General features: G+C 63.5%; 1 protein-coding gene across 1 annotated transcript; it reads right to left on the bottom strand.

Moving 5' to 3' along the window:
• Positions 1 to 295: 295 nt before the first annotated feature.
• Positions 296 to 17,798, bottom strand: LMTK3 (lemur tyrosine kinase 3). Its single transcript, XM_042920533.1, is given in 16 exon segments — positions 296 to 462; positions 3,049 to 3,186; positions 3,578 to 3,713; positions 4,978 to 5,393; positions 8,046 to 9,524; positions 9,527 to 10,557; positions 11,112 to 11,261; positions 11,417 to 11,538; positions 11,624 to 11,708; positions 12,169 to 12,317; positions 12,657 to 12,744; positions 15,059 to 15,164; positions 15,644 to 15,736; positions 16,257 to 16,407; positions 16,667 to 16,800; positions 17,723 to 17,798. Coding segments are annotated over 16 exon segments (4,371 nt in total). The 3' UTR covers positions 296 to 445.
• Positions 17,799 to 23,413: the final 5,615 nt, after the last annotated feature.

Genomic DNA, 23,413 nt, shown 5'->3' with positions numbered 1-23,413 from the left:
GCCCCTCCAGGGGCCCGGCTGGGGGAGGGGGGGAGGGGGAGGGGAGACGCGAGATGGGGGGGGGGTGGGGTCCAGGTCCCCGAAGCCTGCAGCCCCTCTCTGGGGCCAGGAGTGGGTGAGGAGGGGCCTCCGCTGTGCCGAGGGGCTCCAGGCCCGAAAGAGTTCAGTTCAGTTCCAAGAAAGGCGGCTCTCCAGGGAGGGGCGAGGGGCTGCCTGCCTCATTTGGCACCGAGGGGGTCGGGGGGCTCGGGGGAGCCGTCCGGGGGGCTAGGGGGTGGGGGGCCGGGGCCTCCCGTTTGGCACATGGTGGGGGAGGGGGAGGGCCCAGCCTCAGGAGCCTCCCCGGAGGCGGCGTCTGCGGCGGTGGCAGTGGCTCCGTCGTCCACAGAGGATTCTACCCTCAGCCCCTCTTCCGGGGGTGCGGGGGGGTGGGGTCTTCGGGGAGTCAGTTCTCCACGGGGCCTGAGGACGGAGGGAGTGGAGACCGAAAGCGAATTATCGGGCAGACGGGCTCAAGGCTTCTGTCTCTCTCCGAGTGGAAAGCAAAATCCGCACTGGGTCCCATTTCTGTCCTTACGCCGCCCTCCTGGCTCCTCGGTTCCAAGTACAATCCTACCCCAGGGCCTTTGCATGGCTGTCCCTCCCCCCCCACTCTCCCCCCCCCCCATGCCCTTTCCTTATCCCTTCCCACGTAAGGCAGACCCCCTCCTCGGAGGCCCTTCTGGGTCAAGCAGTCGCCCCCCTGGTGACCCCACCCCTCCCCCCAGTCATTCTATCTGGATCCCAGTCATCGTCTGCTAGCTTCCTGTCCGTCTGTTTGCCTCCCTAGAAGGTAAGCTCTCCAGACGGCCCCAGCGCCCAGCACAGGGCCTGACGCAAAGCGCCTTCCCACCTAACTGTTGCATGGCCCCTCCTGTCCCCGCAGAAGCCCCCACCCATTCCACAGATCCGGCAAACCAAGGTCTGGGGTGGGGGAGGGTGTGGCGGATCTCACCCAGGGCCACGCAGGGGGCGCCCTCGCTCTCCACCCCGCAGTTCTTACCTGAGTGACCCGAGGGTCAAGCCGTGGCCCTCACTCCTGTCCCTGAGCCTCGGTTTCCCCTCTCTTTAAAAGGGGAGCATGACCCTCGTGTCCTTTTCGAAGGAGCGGAGAGACGCTGGGGCAGGTGGCATCACTCAGGGCACGCCGGTTGAGTGGGCAGAGCCACACCGAGCACAGGGGGGTGGGGAGGGGGGTCTGCGGGGGGGGGGGGGGGGGGCGGAAAGGGGGCCGGGCCTGGACCCCACACCGCGGCCTTGGGAAACAGGTTCCGCAGCTTGCCTGCCAGGCCCACCGCAGTGAAGGGTTTCACACGACTGGGCCCTCCCTCCCTTCCCCGGTGATTAAAGGTGAAGTCATCTTGGCATCCTGGTCCTGCTGGCCTCAGCCCTGACTCACCACTTGGCAGTGTCCCCATGTCTGGAACCCACCCCGCCCTGTCCCCATGAAGACCTCTGGGAGGAAGTGACATTTGAGGTGGCACCTGGAGTCTGCCCTCAGCCCCGTCCTTCCCGCCCCAAACCCTGTCTGTTCTCTCCTCTCCCGCCTGGACGCTTGCCCTGGCCTCCTGTCTAGCCTCCCAGCCTCCAGTCGCCGCCATGTGGCCCCGGGGGGGGGGGGGGGGGGGGGGCGGGTCAGTGTCTCTGGGTTGGGTAGGGCGGAGTGGGGCTCATGTATCTTGCTCAGCATGGAATCAGTGCCCCCCCCCCCACCCCACCCCGTGCCCAGCGCGGCACCTGTGCTTAGCAAATGCTCGGTGAACTTCGACTTCATTAAGCGCAGGGAGAGACCCCTGCGGCTTGACCAGGCTGTGCTGTGTGTGTGCGCGCGCGCGCGCGCGCGTAGGGTTAAACCATTGAATCCCCTCAAGAACCCTAAGAGTTAGAGCCTGTGATCGTCCCCATTCTGCAGATGAGAAAACTGAGGCACAGAGAAGGAGAGTGACTGCCTCTAGGTTATACAGCCAAGGAGTGGCAGGGCCAACAGCTGGACTCAGGCACGATCTAGGGGAGCAGGACTGTCACCCTCCCTGAAAGGGGAAGGTTGCACCTTCTCTACCTTCTCGCTCTCTCCTCTGGGAACACCTGCACCTGCCCAGCGCGGTGTGAGCTCGGCATCCAGGGCTATTCTCAGGAGCGGCAGCAGGGGGCGGCAGAGAGCCGGAGTCTCTGATCTCTCCAGACCCAGTTCGGACGGGAGAGACATTGCTGTGCCCTCCTCTGTAAAATAGGCCTTAGCTTGGGGGCCGTCAGAAACTAAGGGTGTGGTGACCCTCTCCCAAGATGAGGGTGAGGATTAGCTCTTTGGCGTATGTGAAATACAGGAAAGGAACACTGACTCAGGGCTGTTTGGCTGGCTCAGTCGGTGGAACATAACTATGACTCTTGATCTCGGGGGTCGTGAGGTCGAGCCCCACGCTGGGTGAAGAGGTTACTTAAATAAATAAATTTTAAAATATAAAATAAATTAAAAAAAAAAAAAAGGAAACACTCAGAGGGCAGGCAGCAGGGTTTGGATCCTGGCTCCGCATTCTTCTGTGCCTCAGTTTTCTCGTTTGTAAAATGGGGATGACACTAGAATCTACCCCCCTGTTCTCTCCGCTCCGGTTCAACTAAGCAGCTCTGAAGCACACTGGTTTCCTCTCTCTCCTTGTCTGCTTCTGATCAACCCACGTCCCCAAACGGATGTGGGATCAAGATCTGACAGGTGCCAGGCAAGAGACGGGGCAAAGAGGAGCAAGTCTGTGAAGGGATCCTTACAGAAGGGGAAACTGAGGCTCAGGGAAGGGGCGCGACTACCCCAGCCCATCTGATGACCACTGCCTGGTCTGAGCTGGTACCAGAGTCGGGTGGGGTCTCAGGACCGAATAGCCAGGGTTGACTGCGAGGGGAGGAGAGAGACTGAGGGGAGAGAGGGAAATTCAGACATGGGGACGAGAAAGTGGGGAAACAGATGGGGAGAGAGGCCAGCAGAGGGAGGAGCAGGCCAGAGGGTCTGAAGCACTGTACCTGCGGGCCGGGCGTCGGGGGCCCGGGCGGGGGGCCCCGGGGTCTCCAGCGCAGGCGAGACGGAGAAGCGGGAGAAGCACAGGGGGGGGCCTGGCGGGGGGAGGAGGGGGAAATCCTCCGCCCATTCGAAACTGCCTCCTAGCAGCGGGGTGGGGGGGGGGCGGTTAGGGAGAAGAGAGGATGCGGTCAGACCCTCGGGCGCTTTTGGAGCCCCTCAACTTCAGCTCCAGTCCTCCAACCCAGCCGGTCCTCAGGCACCTGCCTCCAGCAGTACGTCCCTGCGGCCCAGACTCAGCTCTGCCCCGCCCCCAGGCCCCGCCCCAGGTCTGCCCCGCCTCCAGGCCCCGCCCCAGCTCTGCCCCCTTCCAGGCCCCGCCTCCAGGCCCCGCCCCAGATCTGCCCCGCCCCAGCTCTGCCGCCTTCCACGCCCCGCCCCAGCTCTGCCCCGCCTCCAGGCCCCGCCCCAGCTCTGCCCCCTTCCAGGCCCCGCCCCTGCTCTGCCCACTCCAGGTCCCACGCAGCCCCTCACCAAAGCCGCTGTCGTTGCTGGGAAACCCATCTCCGGGGGTGGCGGGGTGGGGAGGCGTCGGGGGCGCTGGGGGCGTTGACGGGTCCGTGTCCCCCTCGGGGGGGCCCTGGACGCTCAGCTCGTTGGTTGGCGTCTCCTGTGGAGGTAGATTAGGGGAGGGGAGAGGGGGCGAACCGTCGCATCCCACCCACTGCATTCCCAACGAGCAACAAAGCCTGCTAACCTCTCTGGGGCTTCAGGTGTCCCAATTTACAGTCGCACCCACCCTCTCTGGAGGTGGCTGGAGCCCCTACTCTGCCTTCAAAGCCTCAGGTCAGCCTTAACCCCACCCCGGCCGGAGGCTCCTCCCCCGCCCACAGCTAAGCACCCCACCACGGGTATTCTCTCCGTAACGCAATGATTCCCTGGGAGCCCCCTAAACCAATATTGCCTCCATAAATGCTGCCTCGTCTCCATGACCCCTAACTACTTCCGACATCTCGGCCACAGGCGTCCAAGTTCGGGACCTTGCTCCGAACCCCTGCCGTATCCTGCACACCCCGACCCTCCCTCGGGCCTCTAAGTCTCGCCCCCTGAAGTGGCCCCGCTCCGGCCCTCCGAGCCCCGCCCTTCTCTTCTGAGGCCCAGGCCCACGCTCCTGACTCTCATCTCAGGACCGCAGCCCGGTGTGCCCCGCTCCAGGCTCGCCCAGACCCATCCAGACCCATCTAGGCCCCAGTCCATAAGCGCCATCCCGCTCTTTTTTCTTTTCTCCCATATCCTCCCAGCCTTACAATTTTCAGGCCACCTCTCTAAGCCCCGCCCCGGTTCTCTAGCCCCGTCCGTCTCTGAACCCACCCCTCCTGCGCTTAGTATCTCAACACTGCAAGCCGCCTCTCCTAAGCCCTACCTGCAGCCTCGCCACGGCCCGCCCCTCGTGGGTAAAACCCGCTTCATCCTGAGCCGGCCCCTTTGCCTCGACCACTAGAGCGCGCGGGTGGACCACCCCAGACCCAAACTTCACTTGGCTCCGCCCCCGTCGTCCAGACCACGCCCCAACCCTCTCCAGGCCTTCTCCCTGTAGCTTCTCCGGGCCCTGCCCTGACCACCAAGCATCTCCCCCGCCTTCCTTCTAGATCCCTTCTCACTCTCCAACCCCCCCCCCCCAACCCCGGCCCTCCCGCGCTCTCCCCCATCACAGGCCTCCCCGCCCCCCTCATTCCAGGCCTCAACCCCGCCCTGGGCTGGGCCCATCCTCCGGGCTCCGCCCCATCCCCAGGCCCCGTCTCCACACCCAAGGCCTTACCCCGTCATCCAAGTCCAGCCCCGCTCCCCGGGCCACTCTCTCCCCAGCCCCGCCCTCACCCGATGGCCCCGCCCCGGCCCCGCCCCCTGCCCCTGCCCTTCCCGGGGCCGCGCACCTGGTCGAAGAGGTAGACGGTCACGTCCCCGTGGAAGGAGACCATCTTGCGCTTCCTCTCCAGTTCGCTGTCCTCGGGCTCGTCGGCCCCGCGCGGAGACTTGAGCAGCCCCCGCAACGGGCGGGCCGCGTCCGCGTCGGCGCTGCTCACCACGACGGGCACCGGGGCTGCCCGCGCCCTCCCGGGGCCCCGCGGCCCCGCCGCCGCGCCCGCCGCCGCCGCCTCCTCGTCCTCCTCCTCGTCCTCGTCCTCGTCCTCCCCGTCCTCCTCCGCCGGCCCCGGCGCCCCCGCCCCGCCGGCCTCCCCGCCAGCCGCCCCGGCGTCCGCGCCCTCCCACGGGGGTCGCCGCGGGCCCGGCCCCGGGAACGGCGTGAGCGTGAGCGGCGGCAGCGCCAGAGAGAGTCGCGAGAGCTTGGCTGCGAGGGGAGAGACCCGGTGAGCCGCTGCTCCCGGGGAAACTGAGGCATGCCCTCCTGCCTAGCTGTGTATCCTCAGGCAATCTCGGGCCGCGCTAGGAGCCTCGGTTTCCCCTCTTGTGAACCAAAAGGCTGCGGCTCTGGGGCCTTTCTCCACGCCCTCCTCCAGGGGTTAACCCTCTCCTTGACTCCCCAGTCAGTGTTCACATCACACAGCCCCAACTTCGCTGCGCCTCCCACCAGGCCCAAGTGCCCTGGCCCTGTTGCCCTCTCCGGGCTCCTCCTCCGTCCACACCTCATTCTGACTCTGCCTCCACCCCGCCCCTTGGGCCACCCCCCACCCCCCATTCCTCCCACCTCTGAGCCTTTGCATAGGCTGTTCCTTCTGCCTTCCTTTTCTAATTCAAGTCCCATTCCTCCTCCAGCTCAGCCCGGGCTTTCAAGCCTTCAGAGCTCTCCCAGGAGGTCAGGCAAGGCTGTCGGCTCTGCACCCCATAGCACCAAGCACCGCTCCTTCCGAGCAGATTATCTCAGCATGTGACTATTTCTGCGGTGTTGTGATTCGTGTGCGCCTTGCCATAGAACAGAGACTTGAATTGGGCTCATTCTGGCTGCATCCCCAAGCATATAGAGGTACTCAGCCAATATCTGTGGGATCAATGAATGAATGTTCCCTGCTACGTGATGTTGACCAAGGTACTTTCCCTCTCTGGCCCTCAAGTACCAGACCAAAAAATTGGGGTGTCTAACCATCTCCAGGTTTTCGCCCTGCCCTAAGACTCCCTGATCTCAGCCTGCTGGAAGGCAAGGACTTTTCAGGTCCCGGGTCGCTTGCTGCGCGCCCCAGGGCAAGCAGATTCACCTCTCTGGGCCTCTGTCTCAGCACTGGTAAATGAACAGGGGCCACCCACTCGTCCATTAATGCAGAAGTAAATGATGTGACGGGCCCCGTGCGGGCAGTGGCGGGGATGAGAGGAGGGTCAGGGCAGAGCAGGGACAAAGACTGGACGTGAATCGGGTCACTCTCCACCCTCCGTGCCCTCCATTCGGCTTCACTGGCCTTTTGCTGTTCCCCGAGCATGCCAAGTCAGTGCCCATCTCAGTGCCCTCCACCCGAAGCACCCTTCCCCCAGATGTCCACCCAGCTTACTTCCTTCACATCTGCTCAAAAGTCACCTCCTTGAGGCCTTCCTTGACCATCCATCTCAGGGCGATGGGGTTGGGGGCTGTGAGGGAGCTCTCAAGGAGCTCTCAGGAAGGACAGGGTGATAGCCTTTGGAAATCAGGAAGGCTTCCCAGGGAAGGGGAAATTTGAGTGGGGTCTTGAAGGATGAGTAGGAGTTCGTGCAGTTTAAAAAAAAAAAAAAAAAAAAGGCAAGCTATTCCCAGCATCTTCCCACCCAGCAACACTGTCCCCCACCGATCTTTTGAGATGTCTTAGGTGCCCAGCTCCTGACATTTTCATGCTGTCTGGGGGTGGGAGGGGGGGTCTTTCCTGCCACAGCTGGTTGCAAATTGCCCACAACAATCTCAAGGAAGTCGTGTCATTCTAATACCGCGGGCTTCGAGGAAGGCAAAGTTCCGTGCCCAGCTCCTTCCCTGACCTTTCTCTCCCGATAAACAGGAAGCAGCCTCCTCTGGTAAACAGATGATAACCTTATCCCCAAGTGTGGCCGTGAGATTGCCACAGGGTCCCATCATGTATAACCTCCACAGCGCTATTTAAGGAAATCAGTCCTGCGGGTGATCCCGGTGGAACCACAGTCCCTTTGTTCATATCTAAACAGGGGCGGTTTATCTTTCTCTTAAATCAGTCCCCCTCGGTGACCAAGCATTTTCTGCGTTCCTACCCCAACTCCGTTTCCAGAAAAGGCACGTCTATTGCTTTCCGGGCACCAGTAGCATGGTGGGGTGGGGGAGACAGGGCAGCTCCCCCTGGGGTGGGGGAGACAGTGTGAAGCTCCCCGGGTCCCAGCTTTGGGCAGCTCAGGGCCCGGCACCCGGGATAGATGCCTCCACTTGGTGGAAAGTTTAAACCCGGGAATCACACGCTGGCAACCCAGCGCGAGGATGGGCTTCGCTGGAATTGGTTTCGGCCATCACAACACCCGGGGCTCTGGTTTAAAAGGGAAAAGCGGCAGATTTGGCCACACCAGGTGGGCGTTCCCGAGGGGGAGCTGAGAAGGGGCCGCCTTTCGACCCCCCCGGCTCCCACCCCACCTCTCCCAGACCACTCCTTCCACTCCCCCCCCTCCCCCTGTCCTGCCTGGCCCCCGTGGGCATCTGAGCTTGAGACCCCGGGGTCTAAGTGAATCGCAATAATAAAGCAGAGGAACTTAGGACTGGCGCTGAGCTAACGTCTTCAGAAGTCCTAACAGTTAAGCCTCCCAGCCCTACCAGGTGGATGCTATCCTCGTCATCCACTTTTGGCGGGGAAACTGAGGCACAGAGAAGGAAGGTGGTTTGTCCAAGGCCACAGGGCTAGAGAGGGACTGGAGCCCGGGCGGCGTGGCTCCGAGGTCTCCTCCCATTATTGCCAGCCTGACCTGTCTGCCACCCAGGAGCCTGAGGGTCTCAGCTCCGTTGTACGTCTTGGAAGGAGCCGGGCCTCGGCCCCCAACCTCGCTCCCCTGCTCCCAGCAGCCTCCTCACCTTTGATCTGCTCGCTGTTCCCCTGAGGAGGTCCCAAGTCCAAGAACAGTCGTGGCATCTCGGGGCCCTTCCTCTCGGGTTTGGGGGGGTCCCCGTCTGTGCTGGGTGCTGTGTCTCCGCCGGCCCTGCTGTCTGGGACCCCGGGCTCTCCCTCGGAGGCCACCTCCGGCCTGGCTCTCTGGGGCGCTGGCTCCGGCCTCCTCGGCTGTGCTTCCGGCGGTGGCGGCGGTGGCCTCGTGCTGTCTACCCATCCGGCCTTTGCGTCCGCGCCGCTTCCGAGGCCGCCGCCGGGGGCCGTCCCCATGCCCACTGGGGCTCGGCCCCCACTCCCGAGGTCCGGCCTCCCAACCCCGGGGGCTCTCGGTGCCCCCCCAGTCTCGGGGGCTCTCCTCTCGGTCCCGGGTTCCAGCACCCCGCTCCTGGGGGCTGGGCCAGTGGGGCCAGGGGCTGTCGCCCCGCCGTTCCGGGACAAGGCCACCGCGCCGGGCTCGGGGGCTCTCTCCAGCAAGGTCTCTGGGGCTGACACCCCACTCTCGGGCCCCTTCTCCCAGGGCCCTGGGGCTCTCCGAGGCCCAGTCTCCGGCAGCCTCTCCGTGTTCCTGGGCAGTCTCGGGCCCCCATTCTCTGACACCTTCTCCTCGATCTTTGGGGGTGTCAGGCCCCCATTCGCCAGCACTTTCTCTTCTCTCTCGGGGGACCTCAGCTCCCCATTCTCCAGCACTCTCTCCTCCCTCCTTGGTGGCGTCACCTCCCCATTCTCCAGCACCTTCTCCAGCGCTTTCTCTTCTCTCTCGGGGGTCCCTGGGGCCCCGTTCTCCGCCACCTTCTCCTCGATGCCTGGGGCTCTCTGGCCCCCGTTCTCCGACACTGTCACCCCGTTCACGGGGAGGCTCGGGTCCTCGGTCGGGCTTGGGGCTTTCTTCCCGCTGCCCAGGACTGTGGGGTCCCTGCTCGGGCCCGGGGCTTTCTCTCTGTTCCCGGGACCTCTCCCCACCTTCCTGGGTCCCGTCTCGCGGGGGTTTGCCCCCTTCTCCCCCAGGAGGTTCCTTGTCACGTCCTCCCGCAGGGACATCAGCAGCTGCTCGGTGCTCACTTGAACTACGAAGGTCGGCTTCTCCCGGGTCCCCGGCAGCGGGAGGGGACCCGGGTCTGGGGGTGGCCGGGGCGCTCCCGGGTCGGGGGGCTCGGGGGGAGCCCGCGGTCGAGGGACCCCTTCCTCCTCGGCTGCCCCCCCGCCTGGGAAGGCTCCCTCGGGGGAAAAAGGGGTCTCGGTCTCGTAGCCGCTGTCCCCCGGCTTGGGGCCCGGAGACGACAGGCCTGAGCCGGGACTGGCCACGGCCGAGGGAGGGTCGGGGGACACGGCCGGGTCCGCGGGGGCCCGGGGAGGCGGCGGCGGGGGGTGGGGAGCGGGAGGTGGCCCCCGCCCGGGGTACTGGGGCGCCGCCGCCCCCATGAGGGGGTCCAGAAACTCGGGGGGGCCGAGGCGGGGGGGGCCAGGGGCAAGTCGGCTAGGGAGCCCCGCTCTGCCCGCAGGGACGAGTCGTCCTCTGGGGGATGGGGGCAGCCAAGAGCGGGGTGGCCCCCCCAGCCAGCCACGGCGTCCCCCCGCTCCAGAGGCAGGCAGGAGCAGGCCCCCTCCCGGCTGCACAGGGGACAGGGTAGGGGACCCCGGCGGCTGGGACCACCCCCAAGGCTGCTGCTGTCCTCCCCCGGGGAGCTGCCCTCCTCCTCCTCCTCCTCCTCCTCTTCTGCCCACGGGGCGGTACCCCGCTCCCCCAGCACCTCGGCAGGGTCTCCCGCCAGGGTCTCCCCGGCGCCTCGGCCTTCGGGGTCCCAGCCGCTCAGGAGGAAGCTGCCTGATGCTGAGGGCTGGGCCGGGAAGGGCCGAGCTGCAGGGAAGAGGGGCGAAGCCCAGGTCTCGGACACCAGCTGGGGGACCTCGGAAGGGGCCTGGGAGGCCTGGGGGGCAGGCACCCCTGGGTCCAGGGGGTCCCAGTCGCTGGGGAAGAGGGGCTCTGGGGGGGAGCCGTGCTCCTCCAGGCGAATATAGTACTCGCTGCTCACAGAGGGGCTGCGGGCGCTGATGACGGGCAGCACGCTGGGCGCGGACAGCGCCTCGTAGAAAGGGTTGGAGGGGTTGGCATGGGGCGCCGGGGGCGCGGACGCCGGCTGCCAGGGCGGCGCCCCCCCTCCCCGGCCGGCCCCCCGCCGCGCCTTCTCCCACAGGCACTCGAGGTTGAGGCCGCGGCTGCTCTCGGTGACCGTGAGCACGTCGTCGGGGTCGGCCCCAGGGAAGCCATCCAGAAGGGGGAACGGTGAGGAGAGGGTCCCCGGGCGGGGCGCGCTGTGCTGCGGGGGCCAGGGCCAAGGGAAGGGACCGTCTCGGGGTGGGGGTGGGGGGGGCGGGGGCCGTGGGGGGCGCTCAGAGAGCAGGTAAGTGAGCTGCAGTTGGAGGTCAGAGGCCGAAGGGCGCTGGGCAGGCGGCCGCCAGCAGGACTGAAGGATGTCGTACCTGGGGGAGAGGGAAGGAGGCACAGGTGAGTGGGGAGGAGTCCCAGCGAGAGGGTGGAGGGCTCCCGGTGGGCGGGGGGGGGGGGGGGCACAGGGAGAGACTGGAGAAGAGGATTGAGATCTAGAGAGAGGGGAACAGAGACCCGGGGTGTGTGTGTGTGTGTGTGCCTGTGTGTGTGATAAGATGGGGGTGCGACCAGGGGGGACAGAGAACTAGAAGAGGAGACAGCAGGGGATGTGAGAAAGTGATAGGCGGCCTTCCTGTTTGGGCCGTGGGTCCTGGAATCGGAGCCAAGCAAACAGGAGTGGAGAAACTAGGCTTCGAGCACCAGCTCAGCCCCTGCCCGCCTCAGTTTCACCCCCTCCAAGCAGCAGATGCTGGCAAAAGGTGTGGGGGTGTCCCCGCTCCTCGGGTGGGGGTGTATGTAGCGAGTCACGAGTGAGACCGTGGGCGGTGTGCACGGAGGTGAGGGGCTCTGGGACATGGCCGGGGGGGGGGGGGGGGGGGGGGGGGGGGGGGGGGGGGGGGGGGCCGGGGTCAGGCCCTGCCCTCACCAGTAGTCCCCATAGGGCAGCTTGAGCCTGGGCCGGGCCAGCTTGACGTGCTGCTGGCGGACCACGAAGGCGAGGACCTCCTCGTCTGACAGGTGGCGGTAGGGCTGGGCCCCAAACTCGAAGAGCTCCCACAGGGTCACCCCCAGGGACCTGCGGGGAGCCGAGGGCAGAGGGAGGTCAGAGCCCTGCCCAGCCTCGCCTGGCGGGGGGAGGGGGGGTTCCACAGCCGTAGCCCCCCCCCCCCCCCCGTGACCCTCCCACCCTCCCTGCCGCCCTCGGCTCCGCGCGGCCCGGGGCCCCCTCACCAGATGTTGCTCTCGCGGCTCTGGTCCACCACCATGAAGGTCCCGTGCAGCTCCCCAAGGAGCTCGGGCGCCGCCCAGCGCAGCGGGATCCACAGGCGCTCGGGGGTCAGGTAGTAGTCCTCCTGGGGGGGCGGGCCGGAGCGGGGTCAGGCGTGGGGGAGGGGGGCGCGCCCCCCGCCCCCCGCCCCGATGGAGGGCAGCCCGCACCTTGTAGTTGCTGTGGGCTAGCCCGTAGTCTCCGATGCGCACGGTGAGGTCGGAGGTCAGTAGGCAGTTGCGCAGGGCCAGGTCGCTGGGGGCGGGGCCGGGACGGGAGGTGAGAAGGGGGGAGCGCCTGGGCCAGACCGTCCGCCTCGCCCACACTCCGCCCCCTTTCCAGGCTCCGCCCCCTGCCGCTTTTCCTTCCACCTGTTCGCCTGATTCCGCCTCCTCCCCAGGCCCCCTCCCCTCCTGACTCCTCCTTCTCCTCTAGGGCTCCTCCCCTCTCCTGACTCCTCCTCCTCTCCTCTATGACTCCTCCCCTCCCCTCCTCTCACCCCTCCCCTCCATGGCTCCTCCCCCTGGCCTCTATGGTCCCGCCCCTCTCCTGACCCCTCCCCTCCGTAGCTCCTCCCCTCCCGACCCCACCACGCTTTCTCCGGTCGTTGAGCCCCTTCGCTGTGGCCCTCCCTCCCACCCCCATAGCCTCCCCTCCTTCCCCTAAGTAGTACCCCTACACACTCTTCCCCGCGGCTCCCCTCCCCGGCAGCCACCTGTGCACGTAGTTGTGGGAGTGGAGATGTGCCAGCCCGCGGGCGATCTCCAGGCCCATCCTCTGCAGTGTCCGCAGGTCCCGTGGGGGCAGCTCGGGGGACAGGCCCTCAGGGGGCCGCTGGGCCCGGAGGTAACGCTTCAGGTCCCCCTGGGAGGAAGGGGAGGGTGGAGTCAGTACCACCACCACCACCCCCTTCCAGGACCCCCACACATCCAGCCGATTGGAGGCGAGGAGGGGGGCGACCTCTGCACTCAGTGGGCGGCCCCTCTGAGCCTCAGTTTCCCCCGCTACTTAAGAGGGCCTAGCCACAGAACCCAGCTCGCATGCTAGTTGGCCGCAGGCCGTCTGAGGGAGTGCTCGTCTACAGTAAGCCTTCAAGCCACACATGTTATTGGGAAAGATTCCTAGGACCCTAGGCTGGCTCGCAGCCCCCAGCCCGTCCAGACCCCCCCGCCTCCCCTCTGCCCACCCTCCGCAGACCCTCACCAGTTGACAGAACTCCATGATCAGCAGAAAGGGCAGTGTCTCCACACAGACGCCCAGGCACTGGAGGACGTTGGGGTGCTGCAGGCTCCTGGGGCCAGGGCGGGGAGGGGGCAGGGTCAGGAAACAGCCCCTTCCCGCCCACCGCCGACCTCTGTCCCACCCCACCCTCCCCTGAACGAACTCGTTGCTTCGACCTCTTTGGTCTCGGCTGCTTCACCTCGGGTCTCCGGCCACACACCCACACTCACACCCCCCTCCGCACGCACCCTCCTTCCCCAGGGGCCCATCTCAGGGCTGCCCCACTATCCCCCCAGTTCCCAGGCCAGACCCCCAGGTGCCTCCCGGCCCTCCTTCCTCTTCACCTTACCCTCCCCCGCCCCCCAGCCCCTTCCCCCAGTCCCTTCTCTGGTTTGATCTCGATCGGGCCTCACCACCTTTGCAACGGGCTCTTCCCTCTGCCCGGAACATGCTTCCCCCAAGGCTTGCGGGACTGAGTCCTCCTAGACTGACTAGATCACCCCCTTTCCCGTGATCATCCATAGCCCCCCTCTCTTGTCACGCGCTGCCTTCTTTCCTGGTGGCACTCGTCAGCCTCTGACATTTTCTTCTGAAAATTTCTTTCTTCCTTTGTTAATTGCCTCTCTCCTCCACTAGGGGGTGCGCTCCACTAGGACAAGACATTTGGGGGCTTTTTGTTCACGTGGCCGTGTCCCCAGTGCCTAGACAGGGGCTGCGTAACAAGGTGCGCAGTGAAGGGTTTGACCCCGCTACTCGGCCGGGGCGGGGGCCGGGGGGGGGGGGGTGGTCCGCAGGGAGATTAAAACATTCCGGGCTTGCAGCCCAGGGCCTGGCTCCGGGTAGGTGTGTGCTGGGTTATTTTCCCACGGGGGTCTGGAGGGGAATCGGGAGACAAACGTGTTCATAGAGAGCCCGTGCCGGGGACTTGAAAAACGGCTGGAGGCCTGAATGGAAGGTTCAGGATGGCGGATGTTGACGGACGCGCAGATGGGCTAATCCGGGCCAAGGCGGGCCACTTCTGCGATCAAATCCACCCCCCCACCCCCACCCCCGGAACCCTGCTGGGCAGGATAATTTTTCCCATCTAATCCAGGAGGAAATGGAGGCCCAGAGAGGGAAGCGACTCGCACAGGGTCCCACAGCTAGTAACGGTGGCTGAGCTGGGATTTGATCTCAGGACTCTGGCTCCCTCCGCCAACGTCTACAAAGGGCCGATGGACCCCGGAGCTGTCCCCGTGTTGCCCTGCCCTCGCCAACTGAACCTTCCGTGAAGGCGGGAAGGTTCTAGATCCGAGCTGCCCAACAGGGGAGCCCCTGGCCACGTGTGGCTACGGAGCCCTTGGAGATGTGTGGCGAGTGTAGCTGAGGAAATGAGTTTTTAACTTGATTTCATTTTATTTAAGATAAATGTAAACAGCCATATGTGGCTAGTGGTTGCCAGCATGGGTCTGGGGAGAGGCAGCCACACAAGCAAGCAAACGGAAGAAACCAATGACAAACTAGGATACGTGTTATGAAGGAAACGCATGAATCAACGTGAGGGAGCATGGGGGGGGGGGGGGCTCCTGATGTGGGAGTGTGTGTGTGTGTGTGTGTGTGTGAGGGAAGGTCTTTCTGACCAGAGACCTGAGGACGGGAAAAGAGCCCACCATCTGGGGCTGTGGGTGGGTGAGCCAGGAATGATATTCTAGACAGAGGGAACAGCAAAGACAAAGGTCCTGAGGCAGCAAAGAGACTGATATGGGAAAGGATCAGTAAGAGGGGTCAGGGCAGCTGGGGCAAGGGGGGCCAGGGGCTGGAAGGGGACAGGGGCAGGCCTTGCAAGGCCTGTGGGCTGTACAGAGGAGTGGGACTTTGTCCTGCAGGCAATAGGGAGCCATGAGAGGTTTAGAACATGAAGGTGATAAAGTCCAGTGTCTGAATCTCTCAGGGTACACCCCGCTTTTCCAACTGTCTGATGAAGGGCCTCTGTATACATATCCCTCCCATGACAGGGCAACTGCTCCCTCGCAAGGCATTTATGTAGCAAATGTTTATCTAGTTCTTTTCTAGAAGCCCTTAGAGTGGAGGGGAGACCAAGCAAGGGCGGGTCAGACAGGGTCCTGCCTTCCCAGACCTAACCATACAGCAGGGGTGGGGGGTGGCACAACAGAGCTCCTCAAGGCCCCCCTGAGAATGTGTGGGCTTCCTGGACTCACTTTCTGGATGAAGATACTGAGGCTCAGAGAGGGCGATTCTGTCCGCCAAGTCGCACAGCCAGGAAGAAGTACATCCGGGATTCGAGCCAGGTTTGACCCCGAGCCATACTCCGCCCCCTCCCAAACGCTACCAGACCCGTATCTGTGGGCCTCCCGGGCCCACGTCCCCTGAAAAGCCCCCAATACCTGTATGGCTGTGCTTCCGAGATGAACTTGCGCTGCTCCAGGGGCCCCGCGCTGGCTCGGAGCTCCTTCACCACCACCTGGGCCGGGGTGTAGTCCGAGAAAATCTCTCCAGGATCACCTGGTCAAGGGGGACCCGGGGGTCAGTGCCTGCAGCTTCCCCAGCCCCGTCCCCAGGGCCGCCTCCAGCCCAGTGCATGGCTCCAAGTGTCCCCCTGCCCCCACGTCCGTTCCAGCCTCTCCCCTCAGATCCCACCACCCGTGTCCCCCGTCAGACGCAGGGTGAGAGACTCACGGGCCCAGAGTCCGATGGATGCAGGGACGGATGGGAAGATGGACAGACGGACGCGTGGAGAGCCAGGTGGCGAGGCAGAGTGGTCAATGGAGTGAGGAGGGAGGCGCCGACTGACAGATGTGGGGGGGCGATGGGGTAGGTGGGAGCAGGTGAGAGGCGGACAGAGGGGAGGGCACTGGGTGGGCTGAGGGGCAGGGGACAGATGACAAGTGGTGGGAGCAGGGGGGATGGACACAGAACGGAGCACAGCCCTGAATTGTACGGACCCCCCCCCCCCCCCCCCGGCCTCCCACCCCCAGCCCCACTCACCTTCCCAAACCAGCCACTCCCAATCTCTTGTAAGTAGCTGAGGTGTTGGCGGCTAAGGCCCAGGGGGGTGGTCATGTCTGGGGGGGGGGGTGCAAAAAGGGGAGCCCCCCTTAGTCTCTCTCCCCTCCTAAGTGCCACTGACACCCCTCCCCCAACTCAGTGTGGACCGAGGTCAAAGCAGATACCAATCTCTTTTCATTGGCTGCCCCAACATTCCTTGTTGGGAGCTCAGCCTCCCCATTGGCTGCCCACGAGCTCCCAGCATCCAATCAATCCTTCCCCTTGGCGCTTCAAGATCCTATGACATGGCTTCAGCCTGCCGTTGGCTGCCTCTGAGACTGAGATCTAGGCTGACCTCACCGGCGATGGCCCCACAAGATTCCCCACATCCGGCTTGGGGTTAATCGATGGCTTCCACCAAGATGATCTCTGAGTCCCTGGAGGCTGCTTCCAAGACCCTGCGGCTCCCACCTCTGCCTTTCCCCTTGGCTGCCTGGGACCTCAGCTCCCTGGCCCCTGAGGGGAGACCCTCAGGGCTTTCCACCCTGTCCCCTGGGACCACGGGACCCTAGTCAAGGTGCGGAGAGCGGAGAGTACCTGAGTGTGAAGGCTGCGGGGCAGGCATCGGCAGGGAGACCTCAGCCAGCGGGAGAATGTAGACATCAGGCAGCGACTGTGAGGAGGAGGTCTCCTCCGCCGGCGGAGTGTACTCCCCCGAGCAGTCCTCCCCTTCAGGGTTCTCAAACTCCTGGGGCCGGGAGAGGTGAGGGGTGGGGAGAACACGGGGCTGAGACAGGCCATCGTCCTTCTGGTCAGGATGCCTTCCCATCTTTCTTAGAGCTGTCCCCCGATTTTCTTCCCAAGGCTCCGGATCTTGCCATAACTCCAGGCCAGAAGGTGCTCCCGGACTTACTGCCCCTCTCCCCCCACCAACAACCGGGCCTGGGGGGGGGACAAGGCCTCGCTGGGGTCTTCCTGCCCACGTGAATCCCCCGCATGCACCTCACCTTGAAGCCGACATCACCCCGTTTGCAACACAGACAGGTGAGGAGGAGGAAGATGAAGGCCAGCAAGCCGGAGCAGGAAATGAGGACCACGGCGTAGGGAGGAGCCAGAGGGGCCCGGCCCAGGGCGAATCCATCTGTGGGCATCAGGGCTGGGCTGGGGTCCCGGCTTCAGGCCCCAAGCTCCCAGCCTCCATGCACCAGCCCCCTCCAGCCCCCCCCTCCTCCAGCCTGGCCAGCATTGACTACAACTCCCATAATGCTCCGCAACCAGGGGCTCCTTGGCAGAGGAGCCGGATGGCCCGGGGCATTGTGGGAGTTGTAGTTTGAGGCCTTCTCAGGTGGTTGGGTTGGGGGTGGGGTCCCTCCTCTAGCCCCAAGCTGGGACCCCCCCACCCCCCCGCCCCGCCGCCCCAATCACCTCACCGCAGGCTTGGATGAATTCCAGTGAGGACTGAGGGAAAGACGTCTAACAGTGGAGTCTGGAGCGCTCAGAATTTAAAATACGCTCCAGTCCCGTTACCCCCCTATTTGGGCAAGAAGATGAGCCCCCAGCTGCAGGCTGGGAGAAGATTCTTGTCCCACGCTGGAACCCCCCAGTTCCGGGCGTTGAGGCCTGTCTCTTCCAGGCACTCGCGGAGCGCACACATGTCCTCTGCCCCCAGCCCAAGCCCCTGAGGAGGGAACCCCGCCAGCCCTGGGTCTCCCCCAAAGCTAGAGCCAGCCTCCTATGCCGTGTCCCCCTTAGAAATGCCTCCCCGCTGCCCCCAATTCTCCCCAGCGGCCCCGTCCTCCCCGGCTCCCGGCACACACCTGCACACACACATGTTGCCCAAACGGACCCCCTCCCCACCCAGCCCCCAGCCTTCCTCCCACAGGCCCTGCTGACGGACGCACCGTCCCCGCGGCTCCCCAGGCCCCGGCTCGGCTGCGGGGAGACGCGCAGGCAGGTGACGGAGCCGGAGCGCCGGGGACAGACCACCACCCCCCCCCATCCCCCCGGGCAGGCCGGGGTGGGGGTGGGGGCCGCCGGACAGCCGGATGGCCAGACAGACTCACCGGGGTGGGCCGGGGACGCCAGGCAGCCGGAGGCGGAGACGGCCGCGAGGAGGATGAGGGCGCCGGGGGCAGGCATCTTGTCGAGGATGGAAGGGAGGTGGAGGTGGTGGCGGCTGGGGAGGAGGGGGGGGCGGGCCCTCAGCCCCCAGCCATGGGGACCCGCGCGACCCTGGCCTCCCCCCGGCCCAGGAGAGGGGCAGGAGACGCAGGACAGGGGGAGGGAGGGGCTGCTTACTGGCTCAGGTACCCCCCTCCCCCTCTTTGAAGGGACAGACAGATGAAGGGATGGAGAGGCGGACAGAGGAGAGGAGCTGGGGAGCCGGGGTTGCTGGGGTGGGGGGGGGAGAGGGTAGGATTGGGGGGGGGAGAATGAGGGCCCCGCCCCCGAGGGCAGCCAGGATTGGGGGAGCAGAGAGCCTGTCAGAGGAAGGGTGGGAGGAGGGAGGTTGGAGGGAGGATGGAGCGTCGTCATGGCAACTGGCTCCCCAGTTGCATTGGCTGCCAGGAGGGAGGGGAGGAGGAGGGACAGACAGGGACCAGCAGACCCTTGCGGGGGGCGCAGGGCCCACAGTGCCTGGCCGGGACACCGCCGGGACCGCCACCAGCACGGACACGTGTGCTCCACGCCAAGATGCAGCTGTCAGGCAGGTACACGCAGCCCACACATGCCTGCCACTCGTCGCAGAGACCCTCCTAGACAAGCACATCCCATACAAAGGTGGACAGCCATCGGCAGACGGGGACACGTACACGTCACACACAAAGACGCAGGGACGACGGGCTGCACGGGGAAGGCACAGGCAGGCCGGCCCCCGGCACAGATGCGCCCTGCCACACGGGAACAGCAGGGCATCGCCAAGACCCGCACGCGCCACCAAGTACGCCACAGACAAAGATCCACGCGGACGCCACGGTGACATGCCGGGGCACACGGCCACAACACACAGACGTCCCACAAACGGGCAACAAAGAACACCCGTAGACACCGGCGTCACGCACACAGACACACAGCCACGCACATCTCTCACGCACACACACACACACACACACACACACACAGACATCACTCTCCCAGAGACCCGTGGACACACAGATGCCGCACGCTAACATGGATGGACGTATCACACGCGCGAATACGCACAGACACGCAGCAGGTGCACGGAGGGGCATGTGTGTCCCAGGCACAAAAACGCACACCACACACATCCTCACAGCTACATGAAAGGGACACACAGCTCTCACACAGACCCACGTGGCACACACCCCGAAACACGCCGACAGTCGCCACTCGTACACGGCTGGAGACACAACACATCCAAAGCATCGCACAGGTATACACAGCCACGCAAGTCCGGTCCATCATTCGCTGACGCCTCCGGACGCGTATCATAGCCCAACGTGCTCAGTCACACACGCTTTCTGCATAAACGCACGGACACACAACGTGGGCACACATGAAATACACGGACTCAAGGATACGTCGCCTCCCTGAACGCGCGGACAGACTCATCACACATATACACACTGTGTTTCACACAAGGTTACAAGGACACCTTACCCCGTCCTGTCCACACAGCACACACATAAACACACACACACGGACGCATAACACGTACCAAGATGCAGACATGCGCTTACATATACACAGACGCGCACCTCACAGATACCCACGTCTCCTGTGAGGTTACGCAGCCATCACGTAACCAGAGACACTTGCCTCGCACCAAGGACACATAATCAGAGTTTTGTTTCATTTATGTATTCGTCTGAGCGTTTACGCTGCGCCAGGCACTGTTCTCGGCGCTTTACACGTATGACGTTTTCATCCTCAACGCCAGCCCTCTGAGACGGGTGCTTTTATCGTCCCCATCGTACAGATGCGGAAACTGAGGCCAAGCGAGGTGCGGTCCCCTAGCCCCAAGGCGCCCAGCCGGGAAGTGGCCGAGTTGGGTACTGGAACTCGGTCCGCAGCCAAAACAGACAAGGACGCACACATCGCGTGCCAGGCCAAGGCGTCGTCGGGGGGCTCACACCCCACCCCACAGCCCCTCCCCCCCCCCCCCCCCCGAGCTGCAGACACCCCGGAAGCACGGACTCCCACCCCGCGCGCGGACGTCCCCGCCGTCCGGGAGCACCTGCGACGCGTCCCTCCCGCGTGAGGCCGGACGGGAGCTGCGCAGCCCAGACGCAGCCTCGCAGCGCACCGCGGAGGAGACCCAGACACCCCCTCCCCTGCGCGCCCGCCCCGTCCCCGACCCCCCCCCTCCCAGCGGGGACCCAAGACCCCCCCAGGGGCGCAGCAGGGACTGGCGGCTCACGAACCCCACCGCGCACAGCCCTCCCCATCAGGGGCCCGGGATTGGGGGAGGGGGTGGGGGGGAGAGAAGCTGCCTCTCGGGAGGCCGGGGGCGGGGTTGTCTCCCTGGGGAAACTGAGGCACGTTCATCGCGCGAGGAGGCGTGGGGGTTAGAGGGCCCCGGAACCACGGCTGGACGGTGAACTAATCATTACGCGGGGAGAGAGAACGACATTGGGCGCTGGGGGGGGGAGGGGGGTGGGGAAGCTCTAAAAAGAGGCAATTAACTGCCCCGGTGGCTGAAGGGCACAGAACCTGGCGAGAGCAGAGGCTTATGGGAAGCGTAGTCCCAGCCGCGAGGCTTGTGGGAAGTGTAGTTCCGGTTTCATCCAGAAGGGCGGCTCGGGTTAATCGCCTCCCGGAGAGGAAGCCGTAGCGGGAGCCGGCGGTCCGCTGCCTGGGTCTTTGGGAACGCGAGGACAGGGTTCTTGAGTCCTAGGGAGCGGCACAGACGGGGCTGCCGTCCCAACCCTGTCCCTGGCTCCATATGTGTTGTTTTGTTCACCCAGCAAACATTTATGAAATGCCTACTGGGTACAGAGCCAGGCCCCACGCCAGAATTCGGGCTTGCAAGCAAGGAGCAAGTCAGACCCCTTCCCAGCCCTGCAGAGGGGGCTTGGCACAGGGGCTTCCGGAAGTTCCGTTAGAGTTTTCCAGGCTGTGAGCTTGGGGGGGGGGGGGGGTGACCTCCAGAGTTCTGTGGGAGCATAAAACAGAATAAGCTAGAACATAGCAGAGTGTCTGATCGCTGGGGGTTGCGGGGGGGGGGGGGGACATCCATGCACGGAACTTCTATTTCTGACGGATCCCACACCTGAAGCCCCGGGGCCAGGTGATCCTGGATTTGGGAATTTTTAGATTTTAATAAGGCCGCGGGAATCCACACACTGTTGGGGTAGTCTGGCTGCCCTCACTTACGTCTTTCCGTGGTGAAATCTACGGACGGTGCCATTACCAGGGAGAAGTAATTTAAGATTGTGTGTCTGTTGAGGTCGAATTCTGCCTCCAAACTGAAGATCCAAGTTTCTGCTTTGGGAGGTTTATTGATGTCAAAACCACGGACCAGCAGGCCAACAGGTCTCAAAGGGTGCTTCGGGGTCCCCGAGACCCTGTCAGGGGACCAGAGAGTTCAAAATTCTTTCCTTCCTTCCTTCCTTTCTTTTTTTAAGTTTATTTTTTTAGGTAAGCTCTACACCCAACGTGGGGCTCGAACCCGTAACCCCGTGACCAAGAGGCGCGTGCTCTACCGGCTGAGCCAGCCGGCCGTCCCCCAAATTATTTTCACCCTGACACTGACACATTGCCTGCCTTTCTCGCTCAATCCTTCGTGAGTGTGTGCTGGAGTTTTCCAGAAGCCACACGGTGTGCAATATCGTGACTAAACGCAAGGGACGAGTCTTCTGTTGAGCCAGGCATTACAGATGGCTGCAGGATGGTCAAAACAGTGCCACTCTTCTCGCTCATGCTTTTGTTTGTGTGGAAAAGTTACTATTTTTATTAACATGGGTTTACGTGGTAACTGCAAACGGTTGATCATTGTTATTGTTCTTTAAAAGAGTTTTTTTAATGTTCATTTATTTTTGAGAGAGAGACAGAGCATGGGGGGGTGGGGGGGAGGCAGAGAGAGAGAGAGAGAGAGAGACAGAGACACACACAGAATCCGAAGGAGGCTCCAGGCTCTGAGCTGTCAGCACAGAGCCGGAAGTAGGACTTGAACTCATGAACCTCGAGATCATGACCTGAGCTGAAGTTGGATGTTTAGCTGACCGAACCACCCAGGCACCTCTGTTATTGTTATTTTAAAATGCAATAATACTCCATTTAAATCACTTATCGGTTTTAATTTCTTTTTTTTTTTTAAGTTTATTTATTTTTGAGAGAGAGAGAGAGAGATCAAACCGGGGGAGAGGCAGAGAGAGAGGGAGACAGAGAATCCTAAGCAAGCTCCGTGCTGACAGCAGAAAGCCCAGTGCAGGGCTCGAACTCACAAACCCTGAGATCGTGATCTGAGCCCAAGTCCACGCTCAACCGACTCCCCTGTTGTTTTTAACTTCTAATATGGTAAATATTGATAGATATAACCCACCTAGCTAACAGCCCTTTGGGGGGGGGGTCCTTCATAATTTTAAGAGCAAGAGGCTTGTGAGCTCTGTTTGTGTCTATGTGTATGTCCCAGTCACAATAAAAGCATTCAGTCACTCCATTCATTCATTCATTCGTTCATTCGCTGTGTCACAGTAAAAACGGAAACAAGAGAGAACCCGGTAAGAATCGAAATAGTCTCTGAGAGGGGCGCCTGGGTGGCTCAGTTGGTTAAGCGTCAGACTCTTGATTTCGGCTCAGGTCGTGATCTCGTGGTCGTGAGATCGAGATGTGGCAGCGCAGAGCCTGCTTCGGCTTCTCTCTCTCTTCCTCTCTCTCTCTCTCTCTCTCTCTCTGCCCCTCCCCCCCCCTCCAAATACATAATGAAACATTCGAAGAAATAAACCTTTGAGATAGATACTCCCTGAGAGAAAGTCACATGAAACTGAGGCCCCGTAGAGGCCTCAGGTAGAGGGAACGGTGTGTTTGGGCAGAGGGAACCGTACATGCAGAGAGGAAGGTAGGAGGAGGGTATAAAAATATTTAGTTTGTTCTCCTCGCGGGCCAGGCACTGATGCCCGCCCATCCTCGTGGAAACCCACCCTGGGTGGCGGTGGCCACGGGGCAAACGGTCACTCAGATGGCCTAGCAAGTCCAAAAGGTGCTGAATGCGTTGAGGGTGAGGATGAGGGGGTGCGATCCAGGCTGGGAAGGAGTCAGGGGAGGCTTTTCTAGGACGGTGACAGTGAAGTCCGGGCCGGAGAGGGAAAAGAAAGAGGTAGGAAGAGAGCAGGGCAAAGAGGGAATAGCACGGAGGGTGGCTGTGAGGCTGGAGAGTCCTTGGGGCATCGAGAAGTGAAAGGCGGCTGGGCCTGAGTGGGTAGGGAAGTGGGGACGGGAGTCATGTCAGAGGAGTGTGCACGGCGAGGAGTCTGGGTTTATCCTCAGCCAGCGAGGAGTTATGAAGAGTTCTGAGAGGAGGAGGGACGGGATCTGACCTGGGAGGGGAGGAGGGGGAGGGCTCACGGGCTCCCCCTGCCGGTGGCGCGGGGGAAAGACAGGGTGGAAACCGGGAACCCCGGGGGGACCGGGGGACGTCAAGGGGCAGGTGCTTCGCGCGCTACCGGCGCTGGGAGTGCAGAGGGGCAAGGGGCTTGAGGACAACCACCAGCGTCCGCGACGATGCGGAGACATCGGGGCCATCCCCCTCCCCCCCCCCCCCCCCCCCCCCCCCCCCCCCCCGGGCTGGGGGG

The sequence above is a fragment of the Panthera leo genome, chromosome E2 (assembly GCF_018350215.1).
Source record: "Panthera leo isolate Ple1 chromosome E2, P.leo_Ple1_pat1.1, whole genome shotgun sequence".
Lineage (NCBI taxonomy): Eukaryota > Metazoa > Chordata > Mammalia > Carnivora > Felidae > Panthera > Panthera leo.
The sequence above is the reverse complement of the archived record's forward strand: the minus strand, read 5'-3'. Positions and strand labels throughout refer to the sequence as shown.